The sequence below is a fragment of the Eurypyga helias genome, unplaced genomic scaffold (genome assembly GCF_000690775.1).
Source record: "Eurypyga helias isolate BGI_N326 unplaced genomic scaffold, ASM69077v1 scaffold4465, whole genome shotgun sequence".
In the NCBI taxonomy this organism is placed as follows: Eukaryota; Metazoa; Chordata; class Aves; order Eurypygiformes; family Eurypygidae; genus Eurypyga; species Eurypyga helias.
Window position 1 is genome coordinate 9,800 of NW_010250636.1, and position 10,772 is coordinate 20,571.

Here is a 10,772-nt window from a genome sequence, read left to right on the forward strand (position 1 = left end):
TTAGGGGGAGTCGACCCGGAGGTTCCTGCCCGCAGCGCATTTGTTTTCTCTCTCGGCAGAGCAGTATCTTGACAGGACCTCGGGTGATTAGCAGAGAGTTAGTGTCTTTTGTCAGGGACTTGGAAGGGACATCTGAAGATTTTGTTTCCCCCTGCCCTCGGCGGGCTCAGGGCGGGGGCTTTTCTCCTCGTGGCTTTGGACTCATTTTTGCTTGCTGTCCTGGAGCCTGGCTGTGTCTGCCCATGGGTGGTGAGATCCTGTCTCATTTGTTCTGTTTTTCTGTTCTTTTAATTACTTATTAGCAGTAGCATTGTTAGTAACTCTATAAGTTTCATTTATGTAATTAAATAGTTCTTATCTCAACTTTTTACAAGCCTCCCTTGTTATTTTTTCCTCTGACCATTCCTTACTGGGCGTGGGGCAGGGTGGAGTGGTAGAGCGACTGGTGGTGCTTAATTGCCTGACAGTGCTAAACCACAACACTGAGTAAATGCTTCTGGCTGCTGACAATGCTCAGTGGCTCAACTCCTACCTTGTAACTAAATCCTGGGCAGAAGTCATAACCCAAACCTGTGGTTGCCAAGCTTTTCACTGGCAAATATGCATACTGCTTTCATTCCACCCTACTAGAAACTGAATTTCAATTCCATTTTAAATGCTGCGGTCCTCATCTTGGGAACCACCTTTTGGCCTGAGTTTCTTTCAGGACTCAATCCATTAAGCGGTTGCACAGCATGCACAATGTAGTTTAACATGGATGGGTGTTTAATTTTCCCCTCATGCGAATTTCTCCCATCTCTGAACAGTTACGATGAAAACTGCTAGCGTGGTGGCGACCACATTCTTTTATGCTGTATTGCAGCTGTCCCGCTTTACATGGAATATATAAAAACCTCTTTTTTCAGATCAAAAAATGAGCAAAAGAGAAGTGCAATATTGGTGTGGGTTCGTAATTACTTATCTAGGATAAGGAAGATAGGGATGCTTACCCCTCCTACAGAAAGTATTTAGACATTTTCTCCTCAACGGCCGTTCGAATCATATTTACTCACATCTTTAAAAGAACAGGAGGAGCTAAAAATAATCAATCTCTGAAAAAAATTATACTCGTAGGTATATTAACCTTGATAAAAGGTCTGCCAACTTTTACAGATCTTACCATAACTCTCTCAACCATGTTTTCTCCAAAGACAAAATCAGGAGTGCTGCTGTTTCGTACACTTCGGTCTTCAAACAACTCATTTCTGTGGAAACAAAAAAAGATGATTGTGATTCAGAACTATATAGAACGTTGTACAGAATATAACCAAGTTCATGTATTTCCTTTAACACACCTGTGCCAGTTTCACAGATGCTTTTCTTCACAGTACGGACAACTGGCCCAGGGTGGCTGAGGGAGTGATTCATTCAGTGGACTCCCACTACTCAGGACCTGGCTATGTGTTGGTTGGTGGTTGGTGAGCAACTGTACGTATGTTTTATTTTCTATTTTTTAATTAATTATTATCAGTAGTATTGTTAATATTAGTAGTATCACCATAGTTTTCATTTATATTCAGTTATGAAGTAGTTCTTATCTCAACTTTATAAGCTTCCTTGTCTTTTCTTCCAACTCTTCTCCTCCACTGGGGGAGGGAGGGGAGGTGAGCGAGCGGCTGCATGGTACTTTACTGCTAGCCAAGGTTAAACCACAACACCTTTAATTAAAAGCACACAAAAACATGACCGCTTAAGTAATCTGACAAATCCTGTAGGAGGATCTGAGAATATTCTCTATGTAACATGTCACAAAATAAAGTATCACACTGTATTTCATGAAGATTATTGAGGATGTTCCTTAAAAGCAGAGAACAAGATGCAAAACAACATGTCTGCCTCTCCTGAAGGAAGTGTCTTACTCCAGAAATTTTAATGAATTAAATTTGTTTCCCTCTCTCCTTTTGCTCCACAAAAGACTATCAACAATTAACAATTATTCCTTCATGTTGGTGCAGCTCTGATAGCCTTCAGAATAATGTACTCCCTAGTGTACATGCACTCCTTGGTCATCCACCTAACATCCTGGAAAGGCAGAGAGGCAGTGTATTCTAATGCACCTGTATTCAATTCACGTAAGTACTGCACAAAATGTAAAGGTATTGTTACTGACCAGGTGTTCTTTCTGTGTGTTAAGCTGACAAGTCGAGGTGTCAAACATTAACTCTTGGAATAATGAGACATTTTTCTGGGTGTTAAGCTGTTTTGCCTAGACTCTGTTTTTCACTGTTTTTTCTGGGTGTTAAGCCATTCTGGCTATGCTCTGTTTTAGCTATGTTTTTCTATGCACATTGCTAATTTAGTAAGAAAATTCAAGGTTTGGAAGATTTGATAACAAGAGATGGTTCTCCTTGCTAATAAAAAACAGGAAGGGTACATGCTTGTTAGTTCCTCAGCATTATCGTTGTAAGCTAAGAATTGTTTTGGTAAATCAGCAAATGTTAAAAATCTTGTAATTTTTGCAAACTCTGCTCATTATAAACTTGTTATAATACTAAAAATGAGGCCCATAGGTCAAAAAGACCCTTGCCCAGGGGAAGACCCTTCCCCTTAGCATATGCAATAGTGTAAGTAATGTGTCAGCAGTATTGTAATTACATGTAAATTACTAATCAGTCATTGTAAAGGGGGTGGACTGAGAAAACTACTAATCCTGAAAGTTTTGTGTATAAATGCAGCATGAAGAACCCTGTTTTAGTGTGTGTGCCAGGAGGAGATACCCCCATGCACCCAGCGCTGGGGGTATATCCCTTGGTTTAGAGAGTTTTCTTGGTTACAATTTTTGGTAACAGTATGATTGCAGATGGCTTATGATGAGGTTTAAGATAAATGGGAAAGAAAGATCCTCTTCCATTTTTCAATGACCTGTTCTATAGATATACTTAAAATGACAGGTGAAGAAAACTAAGTTCTTGCAGTCCTTTGGTACTGGCCAACCATAGTTTGGGGATACAGATTTGGGAGAAAATTTCATATGGTCGATAAATCACATTTAGGATCTGGAGTGTGATTAGTTTTGGTAGAAGCTACATTAGAGCAGTACTTGTCCTCTTCTCTTCTGTCCCCTTTTTACCATCTCAGGTTTTCCATATAAACCCATTAATTTCTTCTTTTGCACTGCCACCCTGAGTTTAAGTACTCTCAGTTAGCCTCTTACCCCTCAGAAGGTTTTAAGAGAGGGTGAATGGCTTTTTAAATAGTGACACAGTCACAACTAGTAAAAAGTGTATTACTTGCAAGAATATTCTAATATGAATTGTGATTTGACCTGCTAATTACATAGCCACTTTAAATTAACAGGATACATTTTTTCAGAAAAAGTAAAAAAGTACTTTTTCTCTAGAAAAGTACTTGTAAACTTCTTTGGAAGGAAGTTGTTCCTGCTGCTATCAGTTTGTTTTGTTTTGAACAAAAGTCTTATAGGTTGTTCATGCTTTCTGTAGAGCTTAATCGTTGTAGCTCTTGCTAGCAAAGGCAAAGCCATCCAAGTTCTTGCCTCTTTCGATCTGATGTTCTGTCACAAACTGCATACTTCAGCATCACTTACCTGCTTTTCCAGATCATTTATCACCCTTGGAGGGTCTTAACGGCACATGTGTCATGCAAAGGATATTTCTATTAATAAGCTGGGTTTGTTGCCAGAGGTTTGATGACTACCTCGAAAACTTAGTTTCTGTGTTCACAACTTTAGTGTGCTTGAAATCTCTTCACAAAGGACGAACAAGCTATCTCTATTTTACACTTAAGGAAAAAAATATTCCTTAACATCCTCATGCTTGATGTGCTGCTAAGACTAAGAGCAAGAAAGAAATCAGAAACTCTATCTCTTTTCAGCCCGGAAGCCTTTCACACATGTTGTGGGCCATGAACAAGGAATATGAAGTGTGTTTAATGAGTTTCTTATCCTTAAGAAAAATCCCCACTAAAATTCACTGAACTCTGATCAGTTTCCACCGTGAAATTACATCTGCTACTTCCAGGCTGCTCCAGTAGCAACTTAGTAAGGACAGCACTCCAGAAGAGCCAAACCCCAGAAATGAGAGCCTTGTCTTAAATAAATAATGTAGGAAGTGGATTTTGATTCTTTTCAGAAATGTTAAGAAAAAGTAATCAGTGCAGGATCTTCTTTTACCAGACAGTTAATTGGAAGTGCCAGCCTTAAAGTCGTCTTGAAATCTCAATACCCTTACGTTGCTGCAGGACAAGAACAAAGTGTGCCAAGGATGCTATTGCCATGGAGATGCAAAACAGAGGCACTGAATTCAGGGAATGGCTACTAACAAAGAAGTATAGGAGAAGAAATGCAGGTAAGATACTGGAAATGGACTACAGAAAGGGAGTAAGTAGATCCAGGTACTGTCCTTTTCAAAGTGCCCAGAAGTAGCCAAAGTGCCTGAGTAGCTGCCAGTCCCCTTGAACTCTTACACTTTTCCAAGCAAATCCTTGTGCAAAGCTGAATACATGACCAGAAGCCTGCATTTTCCCAGCACTATACTGCTGTCACATCAGACACAATCCCCCTTCCAAGCTTTTAATAGGACTTGAGAAACTGCAAATTTCTCCTTTTCAGTTGGTTACTACAGCCAGTTCAGGACATTGAACTGTTGGTGGTTTCCTGGGACATGGACAGCTGCAGCAACCGTAGAGGGCTAGCAAACCATACTCATTTCTCTCTGTACAGATCCTTATCACATATTGAAGAGGTGGAAGAGAAGGGAAAGTAAGAGGAATGTTTGCAGGCAGCAGCAATCCCTGCTGTTGAGTCTCTCTGCATTTTATTTTTTGTAGATAAATGTCAGTAGTTACACCTTGATTGATAATTAAAAACAAACCTTAAAAAAAATCTTTTTTCTTAGCAATAAGCAGGTCTGGCTACAGTGTTCCCTAGTGTTTAGCATATATATGCAGGGTAGTGAAGTCGTTTGTTTGAATACTTGTTGTCAAATTACCTATAAGAAAACAGCTATGCCAAAAAGTATTTTAAAGCATCAGTCATTTCATACGGATCAGAAGAATGGCACTTACGTTACCCTGCTGTCTCAGAAGAGCAATAAGCACCCAGGTGTTTTTAAATTATTCAACTTGTCAAACCAACATTTACCACAACTGCAATATACAGAATTTATGAGGCACAAATATTCCAGGCAGATTAGCAATTATTCATTTGAGGAAGAAAAGGAAAAGAAACACCATATGCACTTACAAGTCTTCTAACTTGTCAGCGCTGAAATGCTGCATTGCATTTCTCTATCTACTTCACAAGAGAAAGCCACTCACCTTTTTCCTAAATCACATGCTGGTGACAGAAGGTAAACAGACCTGTGGTATCAATACCAACTGATTTTGAAGTCAGTACCATCTTCGCTTTAGCTGTTCCAGTACGTGCAGTACCATCATTCTGAATCTGCTAACAATCCAGTGTGCTGTGTGGCTCCATGTTGTCCTCACAGGGCATCGTCACAGCAATAATTGTCATAGAAAAGGATAGGTGGGCTCTTCCAAAATCACAGGGAGTATCTGCCCTCCAATCATGCTCTTCTTATTGATAAGGATTAAGAATCTGTCTGTGCATCTAAAAAACCCTTATCTCCTCAGAACCCCTGCACTCTGCATCCCAAATGATTTGTGCAGGAATCCTTATGTGTGGCACATCCAGCCCTGAAGAAGACCGGAATTGACTCCTTTGCAGTTAACGTGTTCTCTGCCCTCTTTGGGTGGGAGAGGGAAAGGAGCAAATGCATTCACTATGGCTCAAGCAATTTTGAGATGCCCTTCTGTCATCCTAACTGATCTCAGGTGTATTCCTGATGCTCACAGCTTCCAAGTAAACAACCCTCATCAACCATCAGCAAGCAGAATTAATACCCACAAGATAACATGCTGGCTAACCACAGACCTAACATTCTCGTGAGCCAGTCTCCAGAGAGAGGTAATAGACCACTTGTGCACCAGTATGAGCTCTCAGTCGTACACAGAGGCAAGGGACTTGGCCAATGTCCTAGTCCAAGGAAGTCAGCATCCTCATGCAGAAAGTCTGTGCTGGTCAACTCATGTCTGCACGAAGAGACCGCCCTACCACAGTCACCACAGCTAGTTGTTCATGCCACAGATTTTGGCGCGTGCACAGAAGTAAAGCATCAGTTGCAGCATTCACCCTGTCTTCCCCATCAGTCCTGTAAAGTATTCTTCTTGTCTCCTGTGCCCAATATGCTGACATATTTTGGTAATTCCTGAGTTTCTCTGCATCCGTTTATGAGATGCAGCAGCTATGCAGTCAGAAGAGAGTTCTCCAAAGGGACACAAAGCTGACTGTAAACATTCAGAACTGGGACGTATTTTGAGCTGCCAAAGTTGCATGAGGTAGCAGGCCAAACTAGTTTCTGGCTTGGAGTGTTGCTAATGAGAAGCAAACTGTCCCACAGAAGGTAATTCACAGCAGGAGTCCATTTCTTATGGCATACGGAGCTCATGTCAGTACCCACAAATCCTGGCCCCACACACAAACACCAGTGAGCGCTGTGTGGGTGTAGATCGCAATGGGCTTCATAGCATGTTAGACATGTCAGACAAAAGGGCATGCCATGGGCCAAGTGACAAAATGGTGTAGAAACGTAATAAATAAAAACTTACGGTGTTGATAGAGAGCTAGAAAGACTCATGGTAGTAGATGACCTCGCTGCTGTTTTGGAACTTAGTGAATTCTCAGCTGAGGAATAACAGCTGTCTTCAGATAGCTAGGAATAATAAACCTGGATTAATTAATTAGACCAAGCTTATTTTCTGCTATAAACAGATGTGCTAGTGGTTCAGAGCCACTGAGGTGTGTATATATATACATGTATGGTAGTTGGCAGAGTTCCCTCCAGCCGTGTACTAAGCCAGTACCCTTAATTAATTGCTAAAATCTACTTTCTAAATAAACAAAATCCAAAAGACCCCCAAAGCTGATTTGCCCACAGAACCCTGATATTTGGAAGTTGAGCTAGCCTGCAGAGAAGAGACGTTTTTCCAAACACAGTCAGCATGAATTTAACAATTCACACCCTGTCAATGATCCAACAATTTCACCGAAATGGATATGGGAACTTCCTTGAAAATCATGCAGTGGCATTATTAACTGTTTTAAAATAGCACTTGGGGTTTTTTGGTTTAGGTTTTTTTTAGTCTGAGCTGCAAACATATATCAGACAGTAAAATTACTTTTCTTTTTTACCTGAACATGAGCTTTTTTCTTAGCTACTAGAGATTCCACAGGATTTTCAGGGTAGGTATGGGCTTGTGGGCGTTGTAAAATGGCAGGTCTAATGACATTCCACAGTTGACTTTGTGACAAGGATCCTTACAAAATACAAAGACAAAATATTTAAACAGAGACTTTTTCTCTACATCTAATTCATACCTGCAAGTCTTGCCTCTTTAACTAAAAGCTTCAAAGCATATTTAAATAACATTAATGGTTGTTTACTTGCTACATGTTCTGAAGAATTGGAATCCCTTCTGAAATACACAACTGTGCAGTGACACCAACCCTTGTTATCCCATCAGAATAAAAAGGTAATGTGTTATATTCAAAAATACTTATTTAAATTTATAAAGTATATTTATTTATGTATTTAAGAACATATTTATAGTTATATTTACTGCTTTGTGTTAGTCCTGTCTTCTGGTACGTCAGATTTAGTCCTGCACCTGCAGAAGCCAATAAGGTTCTTCACTGCCTGCTCCAGAAGCAGAGTTATTCAGTAGGAAATGTGGAATTTCACTATTCAAGGTTTTATTCAGTGCACTTAGTAATTAAGTAGTCAGAGCAGAGGCTCAGAACTGAGCTTACAGGACAGTTATACTGTCAAACAAATAACTTATGAACCTCATAAAGATACTTAGCCTATCACTCAGCACAGAGAAGAGTTGAATTCTGTATCTGTTAAGAATATCTTTGTGGAACTACAGTAAACAAATATTTCAATGACAGTTACCTTCTCTTGTAGTTTCAGTCAAGTCAGGGTTTCTTTGAAGAAGAGCTGAGGTCATGAATATGTTATTCTTCTTAACTACAGAACAAGGAATTTAAACTTTAATAATGAGTAATAAAAAAAATAATAACTATTAATTCATGTTGCTGTAACCCCTCCCTATTTCGGTAGTACCTGAGAATATTCCAAGCTACCCATCTAAGATCTCCAAGATAACTGTTACGGTCTCTATTTTACAGGTGGGTAGACTTAGGCGCAGAAAGCACCGTGCGTTTTCTGGCTGTGTCAGAGACAGAAGCCCTCTGGATATTAACAGATATTTTAAACTTGTAAAATCCTTCTTCAGCTTTGAAAACGAGGTGCTGCTGGTTTGAAAAAGCCATTGAAATGACAATGCTATCTGGTCCAGTTTTAGATTTTTAAGATGAGTAAATCAGTCCCAAGAAGATGGGAATAAATGAATGTGCTGTGCCCTGTTCTGGTAAAATGCTGTTGTAACTTACCATAGTGATGGCAGCGCATACTGATGCTTTGACTGTTTTAATAAAGATACCGAACGCCAGCCAGGCAGTGATGGCAACCATGTACCACCTCCCGTAAAATGACACACTGATACTCTACACACAATCACTACTTTTTCACTCTACACGGCGTGTGGTTTGTTGCTGTAACAATGTTGTGTCCTCTTAAGATTGTTTAGAAATCCTTTATGCCAATGTCTGTCAAGGATCTGTCTCTGGTAGAAACACGGACTAAGATTTAACACCACTCCATCGTTCCCATTAGTAGGAAGTGGGAGAATACTCCCAGGGTCACTAGTTAGGTAGAAGACAGGCTCCTAGGATAAAAAATTATATTCTTACAGGAATCATTAAATTATAAGCAAACTAATAATGTAATAATTGTAAAAAACTCCACTCTGTTTTTTTCAAGTGTAATTTGTACCACACTGTGTAAATGCCTACTTGCAAATTATTCAGAGACTCCTCCCCAGCACTGCAGGATTCCCTAACAACAAATGCACAGGACATTTCTTCTGTTGAACTGCCAGTCCTCCTCCTAAAACATTCCTTTCTCCCGTCCAAATACCAGCCTAGTCCAATGCGCTCCAGCTCTGTCCTGCAGAAAAAACATTTCTGTACACCTCTCTATTTTAGCTAATGCCTGCTTTTCCACATAAATATTTATTGTTTGGGTTTTGGCTTTTTGGTGTTTAGGGTTTTTTTTTTTAATTACCTGGCTGGGAGGGAGGGAAGGTGGGAAGCATGGTAAAGGAAGACGATCTCCCTCTTTTCTGAGTGAGAGTTGTATCTGAAAGCATAACAGACTGAATTTTAAAAAACAATTACTTTTAAGGTTGGCCAATTTGATGTCATGCCTTCACTGGCAGTAGCATAAATTATTATCTGCTAACTACCACCTTTCTGAAGTAGACTGTTAGGTTATTTCTATACTGCTGAATTGGCGAGGCCTCTGAGGCCAAGCAGTACAGTCTGGCTCAGGCACACTGCTTACGTCTGGCACACTCTAACAGTTCTGCCCCAGAGACTGCCAGTTGGAGAGGTTCAAACTCTTTCCACAAACCAGAGAATCTCATTCCTTTCCAGCCCTCCTCCCTTGACCGTGTCAGCAATTCAAGGAAACAGGAAACATTACTACTTTATGTAATAGTAAGTATGGAAAATTAATATATTTTAAATGTAAAAATGGTTTTATTGGCAATTACCAGCAAGTTTATATCAGTGTTTAAGTCTTCATGATGTACAGCATTTCTACAGTCCAGACGTGTTTTAGACAGTAAAATTCCTTCTCTTCTTTACCAGCTGAGAATACAAAACTACAGTAATTAAAACGTGACTGGAGCTACACATCATACCTGTGTTAGACCGAGAGTCAGACTTCTGGAAAGTAAAAGATGATGATCTTGCACGCTTTCTGGAGCAACTAGTGAAATCTAGAGAAAAATAAGTATCATGTTCTGGCAGGAGGTTTCATCCCAATGTTATGATGTGGAATTAAAATCTCAACACGATAAATTCTAGGAATGACTTACAGGAACAGCTTTAAGGCAGTACCTAAGAGCACGAGGGCTTTGGAATCTGTCAACACCTGGCACAAAGCCCTAGGGAGTCATCTTCATTTCTATTAAGTTCAGGGAACCTTAATCAAGCACTTAGAATCAGTTCAGAGCCCACAGGCTCAGCAGACTAAGAATGAGAAACTATATATAATGTAGCCTAAAGAAATAAAAAAGGGGCAGCTAGGAGTTCATACCGCTGATGACTATACTTGGCCACTTTTCAGGGTTTCTGGAGTTTGGCTTTCTAGCAAATAAGACAGGTAAGATGGGAGGATTCTTGAGGTTAGACAGGGATATATATATTAGGACACAGTAGGCACCTCCACAACCCACATGGACTTACATCTATTAACAAGGATTTGTCCCTGCTCACACAAAACAAGGGTCCAACCACTGCTTTCACAGCCAACAGTCAGATCTCAAAAAACCCCAGTATATTACACTGTTTCAATGAGGTGGTGATTACCATTTTCAGCTTTGCAAACTGGGTCTTCTGCAGGCCGCTGGAAAAAAAAAATACAAGCATGGAAAGGTCAAGGAGAATAGATCAACCATTTTCTAGACCATAACACAAAGTATATCAATCCAGCATATATCATAGAATCACAGAACGATTTGGGTTGGAAGGGACCTTACAGACCATCTAGTTCCAACCCCCTGCCATGGGCAGGGACACCTTCCAC

The 10,772-nt window shown here is 40.0% G+C and overlaps 1 protein-coding gene across 1 annotated transcript in view; it reads right to left on the reverse strand.

Moving 5' to 3' along the window:
- The window catches only part of RANBP3L (RAN binding protein 3-like), a gene marked incomplete at its 3' end in the record, with an annotated part of 15,960 nt that extends 7,429 nt beyond the window's left edge, over positions 1–8,531 (reverse strand). The window contains exons 1-5 of the mRNA XM_010151724.1: positions 8,513–8,531; positions 8,013–8,087; positions 7,250–7,374; positions 6,667–6,770; positions 1,160–1,244 (exon numbers count right to left, since the gene is read on the reverse strand). Coding sequence (XP_010150026.1) covers positions 1,160–1,244; positions 6,667–6,770; positions 7,250–7,374; positions 8,013–8,087; positions 8,513–8,531 — 408 coding nt within the window. The remainder of the gene's footprint in view (positions 1–1,159; positions 1,245–6,666; positions 6,771–7,249; positions 7,375–8,012; positions 8,088–8,512) is intronic.
- Positions 8,532–10,772: the final 2,241 nt, after the last annotated feature.